This window comes from Aethalodelphis obliquidens, unplaced genomic scaffold, assembly GCF_003676395.1.
Source record: "Aethalodelphis obliquidens isolate GAN/ISIS:26980383/991018 unplaced genomic scaffold, ASM367639v1 scaffold47, whole genome shotgun sequence".
In the NCBI taxonomy this organism is placed as follows: Eukaryota; Metazoa; Chordata; class Mammalia; order Artiodactyla; family Delphinidae; genus Aethalodelphis; species Aethalodelphis obliquidens.
This window is the reverse complement of record NW_020837991.1, coordinates 561,088-585,493: the sequence shown is the minus strand read 5'-3', so window position 1 is coordinate 585,493 and position 24,406 is coordinate 561,088. Positions and strand designations below refer to the sequence as shown.

At 39.1% G+C, this 24,406-nt stretch overlaps 1 protein-coding gene and 1 pseudogene across 12 annotated transcripts in view; one reads left to right on the top strand and one right to left on the bottom strand.

The window, feature by feature from the left end:
- The window catches only part of HERC2 (HECT and RLD domain containing E3 ubiquitin protein ligase 2), a 232,145-nt gene that overhangs the window by 52,882 nt on the left and 154,857 nt on the right, over positions 1–24,406 (bottom strand). For all 12 annotated transcript variants that reach the window (XM_027082455.1, XM_027082463.1, XM_027082459.1 and 9 more), the window contains 12 exons: positions 23,253–23,364; positions 21,846–21,927; positions 21,596–21,739; positions 20,091–20,181; positions 19,608–19,785; positions 19,339–19,420; positions 19,087–19,258; positions 15,897–16,041; positions 15,015–15,240; positions 2,021–2,192; positions 983–1,172; positions 37–177 (listed from right to left, as the gene is read on the bottom strand). In XM_027082455.1, the coding sequence (XP_026938256.1) occupies positions 37–177; positions 983–1,172; positions 2,021–2,192; positions 15,015–15,240; positions 15,897–16,041; positions 19,087–19,258; positions 19,339–19,420; positions 19,608–19,785; positions 20,091–20,181; positions 21,596–21,739; positions 21,846–21,927; positions 23,253–23,364 (1,735 nt within the window). The remainder of the gene's footprint in view (positions 1–36; positions 178–982; positions 1,173–2,020; positions 2,193–15,014; positions 15,241–15,896; positions 16,042–19,086; positions 19,259–19,338; positions 19,421–19,607; positions 19,786–20,090; positions 20,182–21,595; positions 21,740–21,845; positions 21,928–23,252; positions 23,365–24,406) is intronic.
- Positions 10,724–12,926, top strand: LOC113607270 (NADH dehydrogenase [ubiquinone] 1 alpha subcomplex subunit 5 pseudogene; annotated as a pseudogene).

Sequence of the window (24,406 nt, the reverse complement as noted above, 5' to 3'; positions counted from 1 at the left end):
TTCAAAATAAAACGTTAAAGAAGAAAGCCCCTTGACCTCTTTGGTTTTGGTCATGGTTTCTGCAATGATGCTGGCAGCTCCTGGGTCATCTGTTACTGGGATAAATGGCCGAGAAGAAGCTGAGGAAGCAGATGGGGTCACTGCGGAGGGGGTCACAGCATCCTCAGAAGAGACGATCTAAAATGAAGAAGAAAAGGAGAAACTTGGCAACATGGCACACTCCCCATCCAACTCCAAAAGCCTTACCCCTTGGGCCACCTGGAATATACCAGATTTTATAGAGGTAACAAGGCACTTACACCACAAGCTACCACCTCCAGTGGGCTCTGGGACAGCCCTGCAAAATCAACCATATTCATATTCCCAGGAGAACCTATTAATAGTCACAACAGGTCACATGAAAATAACTAAAATGAGCTCCCATTTCTTCAAGTTGGATTTTTCCCTGAAATAAGTTACAAAAATCTTTAGCTTTTGGAGCTTTCACGTTTCAGAATTTCAGATAAACAACTGTGCACTTGCATTTAGCAACTTTTTAAAAGAATAATCTGTTTCTACCTACACACGAAAAAGGCTCCTTTTTTAAAAAAATATTTATTTATTTGGCTGTGCCGGGACTTAGACTTAGTTGCAGCACGCGGGATCTTCGTCGCCGCATGAAGGATCTTTTTAGTTGCGGCAGGCGAGTTGTGTCATGCGAGCTCTTAGTTGCAGCATGCGTGTGGGATCTAGTTCCCTGACCAGGGATCGAACCCAGGCCCCCGTGCATTGGGAGCATGGAGTCTTAGTCACTGGACCACCAGGGAAGTTCCAAGGCTCCTTTTGCAAACAGAATATTTCCTAATTCAAGCCAAAAATCACAGCAGTAGGCACAAAAACACTCTGAATTAAGTGAAAGAACGACATACTTTACTAGATACAAATTAGCTACCTTTTCCTTTCTGATCAAATATCGCTTCATTGCTTTACCATTTATTTTTACCTCTCCTTTCTTTTCTTGCCATGGATTTGGACTCAGTCTGTCTTCAATATCAACAGCCAGCACACACTCCTCTCCATTCATGGGACTGGCCATGGCAGACACATCAGAAGTGGGTGCTGAGGAAGAGAACGAGGGACACTCCACCAGGGCAACCATGCCAGCTGGCATCAGGGCCCCGACCACGGCGTCTCTGTCAGGAGAGAAAGCCAGACCTGCAGTGAGCTGCCATTCACCTCTGCAGAAAGGAAGAGTCAGGGGGCAGGACAAGCGCTTATTGAAGGACCCCCTCATTTTTATAAGATAAGTATAAAAAGAGTTTTAGAAAAATACTGAATGTTATTACTATCCATCAGCTAAAAGCTAAAATACTTACTCCTGATCTTATTTATTGAATGACCACAGTGATGACAGGTGAAAAAGTGCCAACATAAATATGAGCCTCTGTATTTCCCTGAGAAATCTTCTTGGTTTGTTCAAGCCTGAGGGTAATTTTGTGTTTACTGAAGGCCAAATACCAAAGGTGCCTCACACAAGACAGCAAGGACTAAATGTCCTCTCAACGATAAGTCAGGCTTTGGTCTAAACTAATGTTCCTGTGTAAGTATTAATTTCTATTCATCAGATCCATAACCATGATACACTGACGGCTGGGGCACTGATTCAGGTTGTGAGAAAACAGCAGCAAAACGGTGGAAAACACAGCACTGCCAAAACTGCCTTATCAAAAGTGAAGGAGATGACAGGTGTCTTGAACATTACTGTATATTAGTAACAACTGATTCTTCCTCTCATCCCCCAAAATATGTTTAAAGTTTATTGGCCATAAAAAATAATGAAAATGTTCTTTAACTTGATTTTCTAATTCATATTTCAAGTTCCATTAAAGAAAGCACAGATACCATCATTCACCATCAAAGGGTGTATGACCCAGAACTCACAGTATTTAAAAACAATACACACAACATTTTCCATCAAAAAACTACAAAAACCCAAAGCTTACATAGCTGTGGGATTTCAAAAGTTAGCAAACGAGCCTACCTGGCATACATGATTTGCAGTGCTGTAAGTATATGAGATAAGGCCTGCTGTTTGGCCAGATTTCCATCTAATGACAGGAGAATCTTGGCAAGAGAGGGGCGATTTGGTTTAGAATTATTTGCACCACTGACTTTATTACTGGTAGCAGAAGAGTCAGCATCAGAAGGCACACCTGAAAAAGGAAAATAAAATTTGGGTTCAATTGTTAAGATCACAGTTTGCTCTGTTTCTATCATTTGACCTTTCAGTTTAGTTCCAAGACACACTGCAATCTGCATTTTGCTATTTCACAAATTAAATATTAGTTTCATTAATGGTCTTTCAGAGTTTAAAAAAAATTATCTATACTTATCTAAAGAAGCTATTTTCAGCAAAGGTTCACTGTAAATGCAAACAGATATAAATACTTTTGCAAAATACACTTACAACAATTTACGCTATACATAAGTAAGCTTTGAAAATACTACAATAACTATCTGTATTTACTTATCATTGAAATGTAAAACAAAAAATAATCCAAAACAATGGTGAGAAGACAAGATGTTCACCATATACAGTCTTAGTGGACACATGTTCCAGCTCACTGCCCTGAGACTTCCCAGGCCTCAGCAGAGGGAGAGAACCAGGTGGAGCTCAGTGGTCTCTGCGAGCAGAGGAAGTAGAGCTCAGAGCCAGGGAGTCCAATGTGGCCAAAGTTCACAGGACAGGACGAGAGGAGAAAGTTGCCCAGAGAGTGCCCTGGAGATGTGCAGGTGCTCTCACTCACCCAGCTAAGGATGCAGCAGAAGCTGATGGGTGCCTACATAAAAGGGCACTGCCCAAAGCCAAAGAAAGAACTGCATGAAAGGACTGGAGACCCAGCACAGAGGCTGGGAGAAAATGGAGGGCCCAACTCGTGCCTGCTCCCATCCGCCAAATGGGAAGACCTCATAATTCACAAGACACTGAGTAGAATACTCAGTGGGGAAATAATTAGCCCCAGGCTAATATCAGGTCTGAATCCACTTAACAAATCCAAAACCAAGACCCAAAAAGATCAAACTGTTTGAGAGTAACTTAACTGTACCTAAGCTCAAGATTTATACACACACAAAAATCTCCAGCAACATTCAGGTTAAAATTCACACTGTATGGCATCCAACTAAAAGTTACCCAGTGGGCAGAAAGGCAGGAAAATACCACTCAATTCCGAAATAAGAAGAAAAATCAATTGAGCTAAACAATCCAGAACTAACACAGATATTACAATCAGCAGACAGGTTAAAACACTTATTATATCTCTATTCCATATGTTCAAAAGAGAACCAGAGACATGAAAGATATAAAAATGCCCAAATCAAATTTCGAGAGAGGTAGCTAGGATGTCTGAGATTTAAACAGTTTGGTAACATTAACAGCACATTAGAAAATGAAGAAAAGACGTGAATTTGGAGACATAGCAATAGAAGCTATCCAAAATGAAACACAGAAAAGGAAGTTAAAAAATGAACAATGTCATTTATCTGTGGAACAACTTCAAGAGACCTAATATACATAGAACTAAACCTCCCAAAGAGGAGAAAGAAAGGTACAGGAAAGAAATTTTTTGTGAAGAATAGTAACTGAAAAATTTCCAAATTTGTTGAAAATTAGAATCCCAAAGATCCAAGAAGCACAATGACCCACAAGCACATGAACCATGAAGATAAAAACCATGGAAATAAAGAGAAAATCCTAAGAGTAGTCTGAGATAAAAGATGTTATGTACAGAGTTCCGGCAGAGAGCGCGGTGAGAAGCGGATCGTGGCCTTCTAGTCTGGGGCCCTCCAGGCCCTCCGACCTCTGGTCGGCAGGTGAACTGGGGGGCCCCCGGGACAGGCTCAGGCTGTGTCTTGCCGAGCCCCAGAGCCCTCACCGCAGCCGCCCACTGGCAGTGCCCGAGCCCGGAAGCAGCAACGAACTGCTCCCCCACCCCCACCTCCTTGACCTAATGGCGGCAGCCCCTCGGAGCCCAGATCCCGCCCACCGCCGGGTCTCTTGACCCCACGCTGCAGGGGTTAGGCGAAGCCTCCGGCAGGCCACCAAAGACATGGCGCCTTTGGGCGTCGGGCGTGGCAGGGCGAGAAGAATGACGGCCACTGGAACACCGAGGAGGGCCGTTAGAACCTCGAGGGCCCGGGAAGGGGGGTCTACGTGGAGGCCAGCTCAGCCACCCTTAGGCCTTGGAGCCTGTGCGGATCCGAGACCTGAGGTGACCTCTCTGCCCCAGTTGGACGAGACCTCACCTCGTCCGGACAACGACAGACAAAGGCCTGAACGGGCCTGGAAGGTGTGCGGAGCCGCGATCGACGACGGGTGGAAAGTTGGCGGGTCATCGGGCGGTTGGTCGTCGTTCTACCAAGACCTCGATGTCGGAAGACAGAAACGGTAGAATCACGTACCACGTGCCGCCAATAGGAAGTGCCCGCCACCCTTCGGGAAGACTTACTGGCCGTTTATAGAAGGCCTGTGTATATAATATGAAAAAGCTGCTCTCAACTGTCCCCCCAACCTTTCGAAAGAAAACTTTTCACTACATATAGGCCTTCTAGATGTGAAGAGGGTGCCGACGTATGATAGAGTTAAAGTCACATGTCTTGTAAATGCCCATTTGTTTCTTTAAAAAAACCGTAGAAAAGAAACGTCTTCTGGAAATGACTTTTCGAAATGGAGTTGTTTGACCGCCTCTAGAGGCGACATCAGGAGCCACAGAGGACCACGTTTGTTCAGTGGGTTAGAGGACATGGAATGGAAGACGTTGAGGAGGAAGAAAAGAAGATTCTGTGCCAGACTGGTCAGTTAGAAGACATTTGCGTATTAGAACCATTGTTTTGTGTGTGCATTTTACTCCTTACTACTGTATGTGTAGTTGACAGTAAGTACTTTTTTGAAATATCTAGTCTTACTAGATCTTCTAAAGTGCCTGATATATGTTCAAAGTAGAGGTAGTAAAAAGACATTTTGTAAATGTCATTTTGTTAAAATTCGTATGAAATGTTGCTTTGGGGGGGGAGGGGTGGCCAAACCACTTTTTTGAACAGTACGCAGTATGCACTGTGTTTGTTTGTGCACTGGTTCAAGGTCGGGGGGAGGAGAAGGAAGTGCAAAGAGCTCTGTGCCAGTGTGTTTATAGTGAGGCAAGATTAACCATTGTCTTTTTTATATTCCTGCATTTGGTTTCACTTTGCTGTGTATATAGTGTATATAATGGACAAATGAGTCCTAATTTACAACATCTAGTCTTTCTAGATGTTAAGGAGGTTGCCAGTGTATGACAAAAATAGAGTTAGTAAATAATACATTTTGTACATTTTGTGTTAAAATTTCTAGGAAAGGTTGTCTTCTGAAAATTTGAGCATGATAGCCCTCTGGGTTGGTGGAGGGGGGAAAGAGAGAAGGGGGTTGGTCTTAGAATGGCTAGAATGCTGGTATTTTGAAGACAGTTTCAGATTATAACTGTTACATGTGTGCAGTTCATTCAGCACTGCTCTGTATATAGTGGACAAATTAAGTCCTTATTTGAAACATCTAGTCCATCTAGATGTTTAGAAGTGCCCAACGTATGTTAAATGTAGAGGTAGTAAAATATCACTTTGTAAATAACTTCTTGCTAAAATTCACAGGAAGTACTGTCTTTGGGAATGTTAAATGTTAAACCACCTCTCTGAGCAGTATACTATTGTCTATACTTGTTCAGTGGTTTGGAGGAGGGAGGGAAAGAATTGCAAAAGGTAATATGCTAGTGTGTTCATACCTGGACATTGTCAGACAAAACCATTTTTTGTATGTTCATTTTGTTTTGCTGTGTATATAGTGTATATAATGGACAAATTGAGTCCTGGTTTTGCAACATCTAGTCTCTAGATGTTAAAGCAGTTGCCAGTGTATGACAAAGTAGTAAAATGAGCACATTTTGTATACTTTATTGAAATTCATAGGAAAGCTTGTCTTCTTTAAATGACTTTTGGATATGAATTTGTTCAACCACCTCTAAGCATTACATATGCATGTACTTGTCCACTGGATTGGCGGTGGAGAGAAGGAAGTGAGGGAGGAAATGGTTCAGGCCAAAATGGTCATATTTAGAAGATACCTCAGATTATAACCATTGTTACGTGTGTGCAATTTTATTTAACAGTGCTGTGTACATAGTGGACCAGTAAGTTCTTATATGAAATATCTATTCTTTCTAGATGTTTAGAAGTGCTTGATGTATTTAAAAGTAGTTTTAGTAGACTAATGCTTCTTGTAAATAGCTTTTAAAAACTGATGGGAAATACTGTCTTTGGAAATGGAATTGTTAAACCTCCTCTCTGAACAGTATACTCTGTGCTTGTTCATTGGGTTTAGGGAGGTGGGAGGGAAGATTGCAAAAGATGTTTTGCTAGCAGGTACTAGAACATTTCAACTTATCCATTGCTCTATATGTTTCATGCATTTTGTTTAACTTTACTGTATATATTTTGTATATACTGGACCAGTGGGTCCCAATTTTATAATATCTAGTCTCTAGATATTAAAGATGTTGCCAATGTATGACAAAAGTAGAGTTAGTAAACTAACACATTTTGTACACTTTGTGTTAAAATTCATTGAAAGGCTGTCTTCTGAAAAGGGCCTTTGGAAGTGAAATTGTAAATCACATCTAAGTGACACCTGTGCCTGTACTTGCCCAATGTTGGATGGATGGCAGAAAGGAGGTACTGGGAGAAATGAAGTGTTCTAGATTAGGATGTCCCTATGTAGAAGACACTTTCAGATCTAACTATTGTTACATGTGTGTAGTTTATTCAACACTACTGTGTATATAGTGGACAAACTTAAGTCCTTAATTGAAACATCTACTCTTTCTAGATGTTTAGAAGTGAACAACGTATGTTAAAAGTAGAGGTAGTGAAGTAACATATTTTGTAGATCTATCCTTTTGTTAAAATTCATATGAAATACTGTCTTTTAGAAATGGAGTGATCAAAATGATCAAACCACCTCTCTGAGCAGTACACATTATTTTATTTGTGCTGGTTCAGGGAGAAGAAAGCGTAAAGGGCTTTATACCAAGACTAACCATTGTCTGGTGTGTCTCTGCGTTTTGTTTTACTTGGCTGTGTACATAGTGTACATAAAGGACAGAGGGTCCAAATTTACAACATCTAGTCTTCCTAGATGTTAAAGAGGTTGCCAGTGTATGAAAAAAATAGCCGATAAATACATTGTGTACACTTTGTGTTAAAATTCATAGGAAAGACTTCTGAAAACAACTGGAAGAAGTAAAATTATTAAAATCCCCTCTAAGCATTACAGATGCTTATTATTCTTGTCCACTGGGTTGACAGAGATGAGAAGGGGAAGCTAGACTTCTAGGCCAGAGTGTTCCTGTTTAGGAGACACTTTGTGACTATAGCCTTTGTGTGCAGTTTCTTCAGTGCTACTACGTGTATACATTGTGGACAAAATTAAATCTGTATTTGAAACATCTAATCTTTCTAGATGTGTAAAAGTGCATAACATATGTCGAAAACAGAGAGTTAAAAGTAACACCTTTAAAGTATTTTTTTCCTGTTAATTCATAGGAATGGTTGTATTGGGGGAGTGGAAATTGTTAAACTTGAGTCTTGGAGAGTAAGCTGACTCACTGGGTGGGGAGGTGGGGAGCGGACAGGGAAGGAAGTACAGAGAAGGGATCTGTGCCCATGAGTCTTTAGACAAGTTCAGATTGTCTAACCATTGTTCTACTTGTGTGTTTTAGTTAATATTGCTGTGTATTAAAGAATAAGCAAGTCCTAATACCCAAAGTATATTAAAAGTAGAGGGAGTAAAATAACCCCTTAATAAATGTCCTTTTGTTGGTTTTTAGGAAGGGCTGTGTCTTCTGGGAGTGTCTACATTAATCCACCTCTTGGAGCTAGATATAGTCCCGTACTTAGTCGCTGATATGCTGGAGGAGGGGTAAGAGGAAGGGTGAAGGGAAGGGCTCTTAGCTAATATCTCCATATCTAGAAGACAGTTTTAGGTTATAACCATAGGTCTAAATGTGCATTTTTGTAAAGTACCAATGCTTATTATGGACAAGGTTCATTCATTATTTTGCAACATCTAGGCTTTTTAGGAGTCCTGAGGTGACAATGTATGATAAAAAGTAGAGCTAGCGAATTAACCAATTTGTAAATATCTTTGTTATAATTGGTAAAAAAGTAGCATCTTGGACATGGAATTGTTAAACCACCTGAGAAATGTACACCAGGACTTGTTCATTAGGTTGGCAGCAGAGGGGCAGAAGGAAGTATAAAAGGGAGGGAAGTATGTGGATGTGTTCCTTTTTATATTTTGATGATAACCATTGATGGTGTGTGCATCTCTTAGCTGTACTATAGGAATACATTGTTAAGTAATTCAGTGGAAACATACCTCCTTGCTAATACTTTAATAGTTTAGATCAGATAATGAATCCTCTTAAGAGCATTATACTTTGGGTACTCTGTTGCTTTATATCTCATTTTTTAATTGAACATTAAGGGAATGTAGTATTTTAATCATAACTCTGCCAATATCTTAATCTAGAGGCCTGTTGCCATTTTTGCCTTTTCTGAAGTTTTTGTCGCCAAGAAAGGATTACATTTTTTTTCCTTCCAGATTGAGTTGGTGTAGTCTATTTTTGGTTATCAAAATACTCATAGCTTTGGGACTTTGAAACGGTAAATATTCATGATGTGTGAAAAAGCATGATACATAACTGTATGATCTTAATTACATAAAAATGGATGCTTAGTTGTTTAAATATACAAACGAGACCTAGAAGGACACATCAAATGGTAAACTGCTTGTGATGATAGATGACGTTGTTTTTTGCTTCTTGTGTTCTTTGGTTTCCTATTATGCACAGGTTAACTTTTAAGAAATAAATGTTATTTTGAAAACCTTAAAAAAAAAAAGCTGTTATGTACAGAAGAACAAAGATGACAGCAAATTCTCAATGAAAACAATTTCAACCAAAAATTTTATACCCAGCTAAAATATACTGCAAACATAAAAAGTTGAAAGGAGGAACCCCAGAACTGAGCTACAAGACATAAAAAAGTAAGTCCTTGGGCTTCCCTGGCGGCGCAGTGGTTGAGAGTCCGCCTGCCGATGCAGGGGACACGGGTTCGTGCCCCAGTCTGGGAAGATCCCACATGCCACGGAGCGGCTGGGCCCGTGGGCCATGGCCACTGAGCCTGCACGTCCGGAGCCTGTGCTCCGCAACAGGAGAGGCCACCAACAAGTGAGAGGCCCGCGTACCACCAAAAAAAAAAAAAAAAAAAGTAAGTCCTTTAAGCAGAAGGAAAATCATGCTAGATGGAAATATGGATCTCCACAAAGAATGAAGAACACCAGAATGTATCACTGATTCACTTTGTTATAAAGCAGAAACTAACACACCATTGCAAAGCAATTATACCCCAATAAAGATGTTTAAAAAAAAAAAAAAAAAGAACACCAGAAATGGTAATTACATGAGTAAATATAGAGATATTCTTTTCTTTTTAATTCATGTAAATAGATAACCTAATGTTTAAAGAAAATTAATTTTTAAAACTGTCACATTTACAACATACAAAGAAATGTATAACAACAACAGCACAAAGGCTAGGAGGGAAGAAATAGAGGTATACTGTTGTATAATTCGTATACTATACATGAAAGTGTAGAATCACCTGAAGGTAGACTATGATAAATTAAAGGTGTATAATATATATCCTAAAGCAATCACTAAAATAACATAATAAGTTAGAGCTCAAAGAAAACAAAGAGAAAATAAAATCATAAAGAACAATTAATTCAAAGAAAGGCAAAAAAAAGAGAAGAAAAAGAACAATGAACAGCTAGGACTAACAGAAAACAAATAGCAGGATACTGACTGAAAACAGATACATTAATAATCACATTAACTGTAAGTGAAATGAACACCCCAATTAGAGACTGTCAGAGAAAAAATTAAAAAGCTAAATACAACTATATGTTTCGTACAAGGAAGTGTCTTTTAGTAGGTTAAAAGTAAAAGAATGGAAAAGATATACCATAGTTTGCTGTGGTATATGGAGTACCATAGTTTAAGTACCATATAGCATTGGTCAAAAGAAAGCTAGAGTCACTATATTCATATCAGACAAATTTGACTTTAAAGCAAGAATTTCAAAGCAAAGGGATAAAGAGGGTAATCTGTCATAATGATAGCAGAGTCAATTAATCAAGGAGAGAAAAGTAAATGTCCACATTAGAAAAGTAGGAAGATCCTAAGCTTCTTAGAAGAAAAGAATAAAGATAGAGCAGAGATCAGTGAAATAGAGAACAGAAAAACAATGAAGAAAAATCAAGGAAACCATAAGCTTGTTCTTTGAAAAAACTTAATAAAACTGATAAACCTCTAGGAAAGAGAAGGTACAATTACCAATATAAGGAATGAGTAATGACATCACTACAGAGTCTACAAATGTTAAAAGAAAAATAAGCAAATATTGAGACCAACTTTATGCCAATAAGTTCGACTTCCATCAAAGACACAAATCTTACTAGGAAAAAAAACATATAACACTGAATCTATTAAAGGAATTAAATTTGTGGTTAAAAAACATAAAGAAACTGCACAAAGAACTCTAGGCCCAGCTGGCTTTACTGGTGAATTCTACTGAAAGAATACCAATTCTACACAAAATAAAAAGGAAAACTGAAAAGAAGGGAACACTTACCACTTCATTCTATGAGACCAGACAGAGATACTAATAGAAAATTACAAACCAATATCCATCATGAACAAAGAGGTAACAGTTCTTAACCTTTTTTTTTGGCAACTTGAATACAACAAGGTACAAAAAAAATAATCCACAGATCAAAAACAAAGCTGAAAAGAAATTTTTAAAATACATAAAACTGGGCTGTCATGGCGGCATGCTGAAGAAGACCACTGGCCTTGTGGGACTGTGGGTATGTAAGAGTCCACCAAGAGGCTAAAAATATTGTATACAAAGATTCTTTATGTTCTTGGACAAATCCTTAAAAATGTACCATATAAAAGGTATATAGAACAGATTACAAATGAGAAGCTGCGTATGGTTAAAGTGGAGCCAGATGTTAAAAAATTAGATGAGCAACTTCAGGGTGGCCAACTAGGAGAGGTGATTCTTTAGGCTGAAAATGAACTAAGTCTGGTGAGAAAAATGGTGGAATGGAAACCATGGGAGTCTTCAGTGGAAGAGCCTCCTGCCAACCAATGGAAATGGCTAATATAAACATCATTAAATGACTTGTGTTTTCATGGGAAACTGACATAATTAAATATTCTGTTATATTAAAAATGTTTCCATATTCATCTTATAATCAAGAAAACTGATATAAAACATATTGAGGAGACTTGTTAAAATTGATGATTATGGTAATAGGGACTTGTGAATCAATTCTTGATTTGCAGAGCATTCATTCAAATTATTTCCAAGATGATATTTTTTAAAAAAACAAAGAGGTTGTGGGAAGATTTGAAAGTTAATTGGAAAAATTCCTATAGATTTTCAACACAGGGACCATATTTGAAAGGTGAAGTATTTTTAGTAGTATCTTCAACACAGCATTTAATTTTTTTCATTCTGAAAAAACATAAAAGGTACTTAATTATTATTTAAACAAATTTATAGGTCACTGTTTGAAGTGAAGTAGTAAGAAAAAACCCATCAAATTAGAATTTGTTGTATACTTGAGAAAACTGATTCGGTATTTGAAGATTTGAGAAAACTGATTTGGTATTTGAAAGATTTTTATTTATAGTGGTAGTTGGAAAAATTTTCCTTTTGTCTCATTTAAGGAAGTTAGCTTTCTGGCCCTTTGCCTTTAGTTTTCTAGATCAACCAAAGTACATCAGGATAGAGAGAGAATTTCTGTAAAACAAGAGACACTAAGAGTTCCTAAAGTTTATCCAACATATAGATAGGCTTACATTCAAAACATCTCGCTGTATGGTTATAACTTCAAAGTGGAATCACTAAGTGGTTTTCACTAATTTCCAATATGAGTGCAGCCTGGATATCAAACAGAAGATAAATGCTCTTCAAAGAATGAAGCAGTTTGGCAAGTTTAAGGTTAAACAAAAATAAAATTACTTTTCATATGTCCTTAAAATACATATATATAACTGAATGAAAATGAAAATACAACATACCAAAATTTGAGAGATGTAGCTAAAGCAGTGCTGAGAGGCAAATTTATAGTACTAAAAGTTTACAATAGACAAGAGGAAAAGTCTCAAATCAATGATCTAAGCTCTCACCTCAAGGAACTAGAAAAAGAATAGAAAATAAACATAAAGCAAGCATCAAGATGAGAACAGAAACCAATAAAACTGAAAACCGATAAACAACAGAAAATCAAAGAAATGAAAAGTAGCAAAACCAGGCGGGGTTTATTCAAGGTATGGAAGACTGACTCAAAAACCTTAATAGGAATATTCATAGCAGATTTTACTTCTAATAACCCCAAACTGAAATAATCCAAATGTCCTTAAAAAGATCAACTGTATTCCTACACACTAGCAAGGATCAACTTGAATATTTCTAGATAATAGCAAAGAACAAGAGAAATTATTAAAACACCATTAACAACAGATGAACAATATGAAATATTTAGGGATAAATATGACAGAAGATATACAAGACCTGTACACTGAAACTACAGATTATTGCTGAGAAATGTTAAAGATCTAAACAAATGGAGAGAAATACTACATTCAAGGGTTGGAAGATTCAATACTGTGAAGCAAGTCCCAAAATGATCTATAGTCAGTGCAATCAAATTTCCAAGTAGGCTATTTTATAAAAATTGACAAGCTGATTCTGAAAGTTATATGGAGGGGCTTCCCTGGTGGCACAGTGGTTAAGAATCCGCCTGCCAATGCAGGGGACACAGGTTCGAGCCCTGGTCCGGGAGGATCCCACATGCCATGGAGCAACTAAGCCCATGCACCACAGCTACTGAGCCTGTGCTCTAGAGCCCACGAGCCACAACCACTGAGCCCACGTGCCACAACTACTGAAGCCTGCGCACCTGGAGCCCATGCCCTGCAGCAGGAGGGGCCACCGCAATGAGAGGCCCATGCACTGCAACGAAGAGTAGCTCCCCCTCACCACAACTAGAGAAAGCCCACGTGCAGCAACGAAGACCCAATTCAGCCAAAAATAAATAAAATTTTAAAAATAAAAAGATAAAAGTTATATGGAAATGCAAAGGGTCTAGAATACCCAAAACACACTTGAAAAAGAATAAAGCTAAAGGATTACCAAAGCTTGAATTCATTCTTTTATAAAGCTACAGTAATCAAGACAATGTGGTATTTGCATCAAAATACAAAAATAAATCAACTAAACAGAACTGAGAATCCAGAAATAGATCCACACATACATAAACAACTGATTTTTGACACAAGTGCAAATTCTTTCAATCAAGAAAGGATATTTCTTTTTGACAAATGCAATTGAAACAACTGGATATCCATATATCAAATATAAATAAATAAATAAATTTATTTCAATCCATACCTCACACCATATATGAAATTTAACTCAAGATCAAGCATAGACCTAAATAACTAAAACTACAGAACTTTTATAAGAAAACACAGGAAAAGGATCTTTATGATCTTTATGATCTTGAGTCAGGCAAAGGCTGTTTAAATACAACACTCAAAAGATAAAAATGGATAAACTGGACTCATCAAAATTAGAAATTTTTTGCTCTTTAAACTTCACCTAAGAGAATGAAGAGACAAGCTACATTGGGAGAAAATATGTGCAAATCATATATCTGATGAAAGACTTGTACCCAGAATACATAAAAAGTGTTCAAAACTCAATAATAAGAAAACAAACAACCTAGGTTTAAATACAGGCAAAAGATTTGAATAGACACTTAAAACATATTTGGGTGGTAAATAAGCAAGATGCTCAACATCATTAGTCATTAGGGAAAAGCAAAGCAAAACCACAATGAGATAACCACTACACATCTACAAGAATGGCTAAAATTAAAGACTGACCACACCAGGTACAGACACAAATATGGAGGAGCTAGAGCTTTAGAACAAACACTTTGCAAACAGTTTGCAGTTCTTAAGAAGATAAACCTACATCTACCAAGAATTCCTCTCCTAGGTATTACCCTAGAGAGAAATGCAAGCGTATGTCCATATAAAGACCTGTACACAAAGGTTCACAGCAATTTTATCTGTATAGCCAAAATTTGGAAACAACCCAAAAGTCCATCAACAGGCAAATGAATAAACCAACTGCAGTATACCCATAAATAAAATGCTACTCAACAATAAAAAAGAATGAAATACTGATACATGCAATGTGGATGAATCTCAAAATAATTATGGTGAGTGAAAAAAGTGAGATTAAGAAAAAAGTACATGCTGTATGACTTAATTTATATAAAACTCTGAAGGGCAAACTGATCTATAGTGACAGAAAGCAAGTCAGTGGTGTGCAGGCAGGGTGGGTCTACGAAGGGCACACGGGAACTCCAGGGTGGTGCACGGGCTCATCCATTACCTCACCTGTGATGATGCTCTCCCAGGCATGCACAGATCAAAGCTGATGAAAACTACACTTTAAAGGTGTGTGGCTTACTGTATGGTGATCACACCTAAACAGTTATTGAAAATACCAAGTGCCTATACATGTCAGGTGGTTATTGTAAAGTCTCCCCTGTTTGCACATGTGCACAGCACTGCCAGACCTGACCTGACCACAGTACAGGAATCAGCCTTGCACGCCCTTCCAAGTTTTCCTTCCAGCATAAATCACAGCACAGTGCGCCACAATGATTCTGTGGCTGTGGTTCAGAATGCAGTTAGCCCAGTGCCACAACCCCTAATCTGGTAGCGACACCACACATTCTATCAACGGCATGCTATAGCATACAGAGGGGTCTCAAATAAAACACAAATCTGTGTTACCTAAATAGGAAGCACCTAAAGGGTCTCTTGCGGTCTGGAAGAGGACGGGCTCGTGGACGGAGGGTGTTGCCACGTCGACGGTTGTCCATGCCACACTGTGCGAAGACCCGCAAGCCACTCGCGTGATCTTCTGGCCTTCTAAGCCTTGCACAAGTGTGGGCTTTCTATTAACCGTGGTCGTGCCATTGCCCTGCTGGCCGTGGTCATTGTCACCCCAAGCATATACCTGTTAAGGGGGAAAAAACAGAATTTTTCAACATTTCAGAACATTTGCTCTAAATTTACTTCAAAATTCTTGCCAATGACTACAGATGGGTATTTACTTAATATCAACCCAATGAATTCATCTATTTTGTTCTGTTACAGGAAGCAGGGAAGTTCTCCTCTTCAACTAAATATAGTAACTTATTTTTTCCTTTATTTTGCAAAGAAAAATGATCAAAAAAATATGCTCACTTTTCAAGGAATTTACTTCTTGGCTTTACAGAATTAGAAAGTATAATTCATTTTTAATTCATTTGATTAAAGTACAGTGTGCTGATTTGTTGTCATAAGTCAATGTCAAAGTATATCATCTATGAGCTTGTCACGGGATGGCCTCTCATGGCGGAAGAACGAGTAACACTTGTCAAAGATAACTTTATTTCTGAAATGAAGTACATATATCTCCCCATCAGGCATTAGAGTGGGAAACCCCATGGCTTTATAGCCTGCATCAGTCAGCAGCTCTTTCCCGGGTATGCTCACCCATGCTGACAGTTAGGCAGATATACACAGGAACACAATGGACAAAGCCCACCCTCCTGGTGCCCCAGTACTGGGACTCATGTCGTTTCATCATGTTACACTACAGACAAAAGGACCTGTCATAGGCTCGCTTACCTGCCCCGCGTCAGTGACCGCCAGGCAGTGCAGGGCCCCGACGGCCACATGCACAATTTTCTTCCCTCTCAGCCCTTCCACCACCTGCGGTTTCCGCACATGCACATCAGAGCCGTGGCCCAGCCTGAAGTAGTCCCCCTTCCCCCTGCAAGGAGGTCAAGAGCGAGCATTTTTAATACATGATTATGGTGCTGGCAATGCCCCACAGGAAAACACTCACTGTCACAGCGCTAGAGGCAGCTCAATGATAACATCATACACAGTGCCCAAGGTCTTTGAAATTACTGTTATTATCATATTGTTCTAAAATAGTATACCATTAATTCAAATTCATTCATTAATTCTGCTAGCAAGATCCTTCATGTGTGTTTTACATTTAAGTTACTGAGGTAGGTTTCATCTAAAGAGATTGAAAACATGGCACGAAACCTCAAATGGCTCTTAAAAGACCTCTCTGCTATAATTCTTCCTCAGCTGCCTTTGGGTCATGATACTCAGGCTTAGGCCATCACACTGCCTGGCCGTGGTCAGCTGGATATTCCATTCCTTTCTGATTTAGTAAAATAATCTTTCACTAGAAACAAACATGAACTTTTTCAGGGATCAAATAAATCAGAAATCTGTTTTCCACGCATTTGATCACTAGGCTTCTTGCACGGCAAAGCAGCAGAAGAAACCCTATACATACACCTCACCTAAACAAGAAAGGCAAAACTGAAACCATTTCCACTAAGATCAGGAACAAGACAAGGTTGCCCATTCTCACCACTATTATTGAACATACTTTTGGAAGTTTTAACCACAGCAATCAGAGAAGAAAAAGAAATAAAAGGAATCCAAATCGGAAAAGAAGACAGAAAGCTGTCACTGTTTGCAGATGACATGATACTACACATAGAGAATCCTAAAGATGCTACCAGAAAACTACTAGAGCTAATCAATGAATTTGGTAAAGCAGCAGGATGCAAAATTAATGCGCAGAAATCTCTTGCATTTCTATACACTAATGATGAAAAATCTGAAAGTGAAATTAAGAAAACAATCCCATCTACCATTGCAACAAAAAGAATAAAATACCTAGGAATAAACCTTCCTAAGGAGACAAAAGACCTGTATGCAGAAAATTATAAGACACTGATGAAAGAAATTAAAGATGATACAAATAGGTGGAGAGATATGCCATGTTCTTGGATTGGAAGAATCAACATTGTGAAAATGACTCTACTACCCAAAGCAATCTACAGATTCAATGCCATCCCTATCAAACTACCACTGGCATTTTTCACAGAACCAGAACAAAAAATTTCACAATTTGTATGGAAACACAAAAGACGCCGAATAGCCAAAGCAATCTTGAGAACGAAAAACGGAGCTAGAGGAATCAGGCTCCTGGACTTCAGACTATACTACAAAGCTACAGTAATCAAGACAGTATGGTACGGCACAAAAACAGAAATACAAATCAATGGAACAGGATAGAAAGTTCAGAGATAAACCCACGCACATACGGTCACCTTATCTTTGATAAAGGAGGCAAGAATATACAATGGAGAAAAGACAGCCTCTTCAATAACTGGTGCTGGGAAAACTGGACAGCTACAGGTAAAGAATGAAATTAGAACACTCCCTAACACCATACATAAAAATAAACTCAAAATGGATTAAAGACCTAAATGTAAGGCCAGACACTATCAAACTCTTAGAGGAAACCATAGGCAGAACACTCTATGGCATAAATCACAGCAAGATCCTTTTTGACCCACCTCCTAGAGAAATGGAAATAAAAACAAAAATAAACAAATGGGACCTAATGAAACTTCAAAGCTTTTGCACAGCAAAGGAAACCATAAACAAGACCAAAAGACAACCCTCAGAATGGGAGAAAATATTTGCAAATGAAGCAACTGACAAAGGATTCATCTCCAAAACTTACAAGCAGCTCATGCGCTCAATATCAAAAAAACAAACAACCCAATCCAAAAATGGGCAGAAGACCTAAATAGACATTTCTCCAAAGAAGATATACAGATTGCCAACAAACACATGAAAGAATGCTCAACATCACTAATCATTAGAGAAATGCAAATCAAAACTACAATGTGATATCATCTCACACCGGTCAGAATGGCCATCATCAAAAAACCTACAAACAATAAATGCTGGAGGGTGTGGAGAAAAAGGAACCCTCTTGCACTGTTGGTGGGCATGTAAATTGGTACAGCCACTATGGAGAACAGTATGGAGGTTCCTTAAAAAGATAAAAATAGAACTACCATAGGACCCAGCAATCCCACTACTGGGCATATACCCTGAGAAAACCATAATTCAAAAAGAGACATGTACCACAATGTTCATTGCAGCTCTATTTACTATAGCCAGGTCATGGAAGCAACCTAAGTGTCCATTGACAGATGAATGGATAAAGAAGATGTGGCACATATATACAATGGAATATTACTCAGCCATAAAAAGAAACGAAATTGAGTTATTTGTAGTGAGGTGGATGGACCTAGAGTCTGTCATACAGAGTGAAGTAAGTCAGAAAGAAAGACAAATACCGTATGCTAACACATATATATGGAATCTAAAAAAAAAAAAAAATGGTCATGAAGAACCTAGGGGCAAGATGGGAATAAAGACGCAGACCTACTAGAGAATGGAACTGAGGATATGGGGACGGGGAAGCGTAAGCTGGGACAAAGTGAGAGAGTGGCATGGACATATATACACTACCAAATGTAAAACAGCTAGTGGGAAGCAGTCGCATAACACAGGGGGATCAGCTCGGTGCTTTGTGACCAGCTAGAAGGGTGAGATAGGGAGGGTTGGAGGGAGGGAGACGCAAGAGGGAAGAGATATGGGGATATATGTATATGTATAACTGATTCACTTTGTTATAAAGCAGAAACTAACACACCATAGTAAAGCAATTCTACTCCAATAAAAACGTTAAAAATAAATAAGTAAACAAACAAAAAAAAACAAGACAGACAAGTTTGGGCTAAAATTTCTCCAGTGTTCTTTTCTAAACAGCCCAGTTATAAGGGGAAATTTCTTATAATATTGTCATTAATCCCAACTCAAAATAAATTAAAAAACAAAGATGCCTGAATGAGTAAGAAAATAAAGGTTTCCCCCTCCCTAAAAGGCCCCAAACAGACACACTGACAGATGACAGGCGTTTACGTACCATGTCCACACCACTCCCGACTTGGTGAGGGCCAGGGAGAACTGTGCTCCGCACTCGATCTGACACACCCCCTGTCCATTTAGTCTCTCAATGTTCTGGGGAATGTTACAGCCTTCGCTTCCTCCCCGGCCCAATTTTCCAAAGTCACCATCACCCCAGGAAAATACCAAACCTAGGTTTAAAAATATATACTTTAGGCCAGTGTCTCACAATGTTCCTCCCCCAGCAACGTGGAGTCAGGACAGGACTCACCTTCATCAGTCAGAGCCAGGGTCTGTGCATCTCTACTTCCACACGCCACCTGGATTACTCTGTGACCAAGAAGGACTTTCACCTACTCAATCACAAATTTAAAAACAGAATCAAGCACAGGCACTAAGAAAGCAAGGGGGATTTTTCCCCACAGACTGAAAGCCAATACTGGTCATGTCTTTATGAACTGTCCTAGACTGGGAGCTTATCTTCTCTGGAAATCAGCAGGTGGTAAACTTTCTGCAAGCAACAAAAATGTGTATAATCACCATTTTGGGCTTCAGCTGTGTTGTGTTATCCCCATGTCCCAAGCGGCCGTACTCTCCGAGGCCCCAGGTGTACAGTTCACCACTGGACGTGAGGGCTGCACTGTGCGAGCTCCCACAGGCAATATCCCGGATTCGCTTGGTTTTCAGGGCCTCTATCAGCCGTGGCTTGTCACAGTTCCTAAAGCAAGATTAAATAATATTCCCTATAATCAATCCAAGCTTTTTAAAGAAGAAAGAAAAGGACATCAACACTGAGCCACATTTAGTCAAAACAACATCTTTAGATTAAGTTAACTATCAAACCTTAAAACAGAACATGTGAGGCCAAACCACATTCATAGACAATTTTTAAATATATTTTTAAGTTCCGTTTTCATAAATAACCCATCCTACTCAATTTTCTACAAAAAACTATCAAAAAGCATTCACTATTATTAACAGTAACAGTTTCTTATTAGCAAGTAATGAAGAAAATATTCTTACATTCTACTGAAGTGTCCAAGTTTGCCATCATCACCTTCACCCCAGGAAAACACTTTCCCATCAACAGTTAAAGCTGTAGCGTGCCGTCCACCTGCAACATTCACACAGAGAGAGGCTGCCAAAGTTGGTTTACAAAAGTTAACAGCACAACTACCTATTTTTCCTGGCATGCAGTAGGTGTGAATATGTGTTGAATAATTGAGTAAATAAGATGAACATTTCAGGGTGACAAATATATAAAATAAGTGAACATTTATTAAACTACAAAGTTTAAGTCCTACAAAGAATTTTACTCGCAAAGAAGCAGCAAAATGATATTATTTATTAATGGGGTTGCTGCTATGTTAAATATATAAAGGGTCAAAATTCAGATGGAAAAATAAGTGGCAAATGCAGTGGCAATTAGGCTTTTGTGAAATGTACCTAAACAATGGAATTATTTAAGCAAAAGTACCATCAATTGCAATTAAGGCACTATGCTCACTCTTCCCAAAACAATCAGTTCATGCTTTTTCCCCAGTATGGCTCACTCTCCTAGTCCATCCACCCCGGCTCAGGACTGAAGAGCATTTCCTCTCTGTCACTTGTGTCCACCAGTTCCTAGGCTCCTAATACCCATTCGCACCCTATCCCTTGCCAACAGAGCCCACATGATCCAGGGCAATGTGCTCAGCTAAAAACCACGCTTCCCAGACTCCCTCGCCCACAGAGGATGGTGACAGAGGTGCGACAGAAGTGAGTGAGGCTTCCAGAAAAGCTCTTTGGAGGGGCAGAGTGGGCCTGAGGAAAAGGCCTATCTTATATGTTCACCTGCGGCTGCAACGGGCGTGGACAGCAAGCTAGTGCACCTCACAGGTACTGAGGCTGCTACACTGGCCCTGGACCCCACCTCCAGGTTTCTACAGAGAATGGTAAAATGCCATCTTGCTCAAGCCACTACCGTTTGGATTTTCTGTTTTAAGGGGTTAAATCTAACCCTATCCAGTATAGACACGAACTCAGTTTGTATCTAATTCAGTTCATTTCCTCAGAGCACAGGGCTTTGAAATGATACTCAAAGTTTCCTGAATTGAAGCAGTGTAATTTTTTTTTTTAAATGGTTCTTTCTTATCACTGGAATTTACAGATACTGGGAATCTGATGAAAGTTACAGGCTCTTTCCCCAGAAAAGTAACACATATTTAAGCACAGAACGTGATGACTGCAGAGATGCTATGAACCTGAGACCACAAGCTCCAAGATTAAAAGCCCCCTCCTTTGGTGAGGTATGCCCCACACACCTGGAACGCCAGCAACCACTGGCCTCCAAGAAGCCTCGTGCAGCAACAATAATTAAACTCTAGACCACCTGGAGTTTTACATTAACCAACTTTTATTCCTAATAGTTAAGTAAAATTTGAAAAAGAATGCAAAGACACTTTAGGGGAAATTGTTTACGGCCCCAGTTAATTACAGAGCACGAACAACAGGCTTATCTGTGCACCAGTGCAAAGCCTGGCTCTTACCTGAGTGAACGGCCACCTTCTTGACCACGTAACTGCTGAGAGCTGTGATCTGTCGAGGAATGGGCACAGTCCCACTGGAGAGGCCCAGCCCCAGCCGGCCATTCGTGGCTTCTCCACAGGCATACACTTTCCCTTCCACTGTCACTGCAAGGAACAGGAGTGAGGAAAGGACTCACTTTTCACAATGCAACAACTATGTTTTCAGTCCTAAGCATCATATAAAACTTTTTAAATATTAGAATAATCATACCTGCAAACAAACTTTTAGAACCACCAGCCACCTGTACTACATTTAAAGCAGACAGTGTCTCAGAGAATGAAGGAACTTTTATCTAAAACAAGAATTTTTTTTAAAGGAAAGGAGAAAAGAGAGAATGTTATTTACACTTTTAAAATTACAAGTAATCTTACTAGATGGTACATAGAATTACTGTTAATTTACATGGTTATATTAACCAAAGTTCTTGTCTCTTAGATATACACAAGTATTTTAAGGATGAAATGATATACTGAGATTGACTTTAAAATGAATAGGGGTGAGGCTGTGTAGGAAATAAAGACAAAAATGTGACCATCTGCAACTGTTGAAGCTGATACAGGGACAAGAGGACTCAGGTCCCTATTCTTTCTACCTGGGTACATCTGAACATATCCATAATAAAAGGCAAAAAATAAAATACACATAATGTAAAGATATAAACAAACATTTGGTAAATTACATTTTATTTCAGGTCATGTCCTGCTCATTCTTGTTAATTCTAAGAAATTATACACTTAAATTTCCCATTAGAGATGGGTATGATTTAATTTAAAATTATCAAAGCCCCTGTCTAAGAAGCCCTTTATGATTCCTATGTGTCAGAAAGTATCAAATAGTCACTACTACTGTGGAACAAGGATGTTCATCCCAACCGTGAAGCGCCAACCTATCTTTCATGTGCAAACCCCAAAAAGGGCCATGCCCTCGGGACCCCCTAGACAGCCCCTGTCACAGCTGAGGCTCCCAGAGCTTCTGGGCCTCACATATCTCCAAATGCAAGGCAGGAGCCTCAAAAACAGATGTAACTCGAGGCTGCTGAATTGTGTAAGATTATTTTCATTGTACTAGAACCACAAGACTTAAAATGAATGAGTTCTAACTTTCCTTTTCAGCTCCTCGTTAATGCAGATAACAAGGGATCTTATGATGGGTGAAGTCTCATGGAATACTAAGTAGTGGAGATGCTCATCTGAAAAGAAACTGTTTCCAGACACTAAAATTCGGAGGAATCTCTTCCTCAGTTAAGAGCCACACTGAATTCAACTCTAGTTCAAATGCATCAATTGTTGTACCTACTCTTTAAAATATAATTAATACTCTACAATTTTTACCTCTGTGCTTGTCAAATCTTTTCAAAAGTGTATGTTCTAGTTTACAAAACAGCAATAATGCAACTATATCTAAAGTGCACTATTTTCCAAGGACAGAGGCTTCTCAGAAACTAAATTTGATAATGTCTGTAAGTTCATGTCAAGAATTACTTAAGAAAAGTCAACTTTAAAAACAACATATAAAAGGAAAGACCATTATAAAAACTTCAAGAAGCATGGCTGTTGCTGGGCCTGTCTGGGTCTGAGCAGCATGGGGTGGCGAGGGCACTGGGTATCGGGCAGGTACCTTGGAGCCCTTCAGCCCTCCCAGCTGGTCCTTGTCATTCAGGCCCCACACAAACACTTTGGTTCTTATCGTAGCCGCCGATTCCAGACCTGCAGCCTTCTTTCTAATAAGGCTAATCAAAGGAAAAATAAAACAGAAATAGAGGTCAGAGTGAAAAAATTTTTTAAATAAAAAGGAAAACAACCTCAAGCACACAGTTTGCTGGTTACTATCAGAAACTCTTAAAGTTTTGTTTTAATTCAACAAAGCCTGAAGTATACACAGGAGTTAGTGTTCCAGAGGGTCAAAATTTCTAGATACCAGTATGCTACCTTTCAATACTAGAATTTAACCTTAGCTTTTTATTCTGGTGGAGATCTTCCCAAGAGACACTGTGCAGTTCTCTTTCTTCTTGTATACCAAGTTGCACGTGACAGCTTTTACTGCTTTTACAGCAATTACCGCCCATCGCCTTAACGCACAGCTACTGCAGATGTAACTGGAGAGAATGTTGGTTAATGGCGCCAAGAATCACCACCGGGACTGGCATTGTGGCCATGTCCCTAAACCTCAAACCCTGTTTGGTCATATTTTCCCCGCAAAGAAATAATAAAATGGATGTAGCCACATGGCCTCTGATGTACTCAAACACAAACACATGTCCCGAGGCAAAATGCAAATTTCTTCCTTTACACCCTCTGCCCACTGTGCTGGCCAGCTGTGTTGGAGGAGGAGGTCCAAATCTCCATTCTGCCAGGGGAGGTCTCACCAGCCCCCCGAGGCTCCTGAAGCACAGGCCATCTCATTCATCCCATCTCCTGACCTGCCCTCGATGGGTTAAAAGTTTGATCAACAAAGTCCACACATTATTCAAAATAAAATAAAAATTAAATTAAAAAAAAATTTAAATGACAAAATCACAGTAACCGATGTCCATGCATTAAGTGTTAACTATACTGCTAACACTTGAGAAAAATGGCTATTGTTACTTCCAATTTGTTGTACATCATAAATAAATTAGATTGAATCAATTAAAAAAAAAAGTCCATCAATTCTTGAACACGATAAGAACACGAAGTACATGGAACAATGTTAGATTTGCTTGGTTGTCAGTTTTATGCCAGGTGGTAAGAAAACTGTTGCCTCTGTGTTTGAGGTTTTAGCTTTTTGCTTTT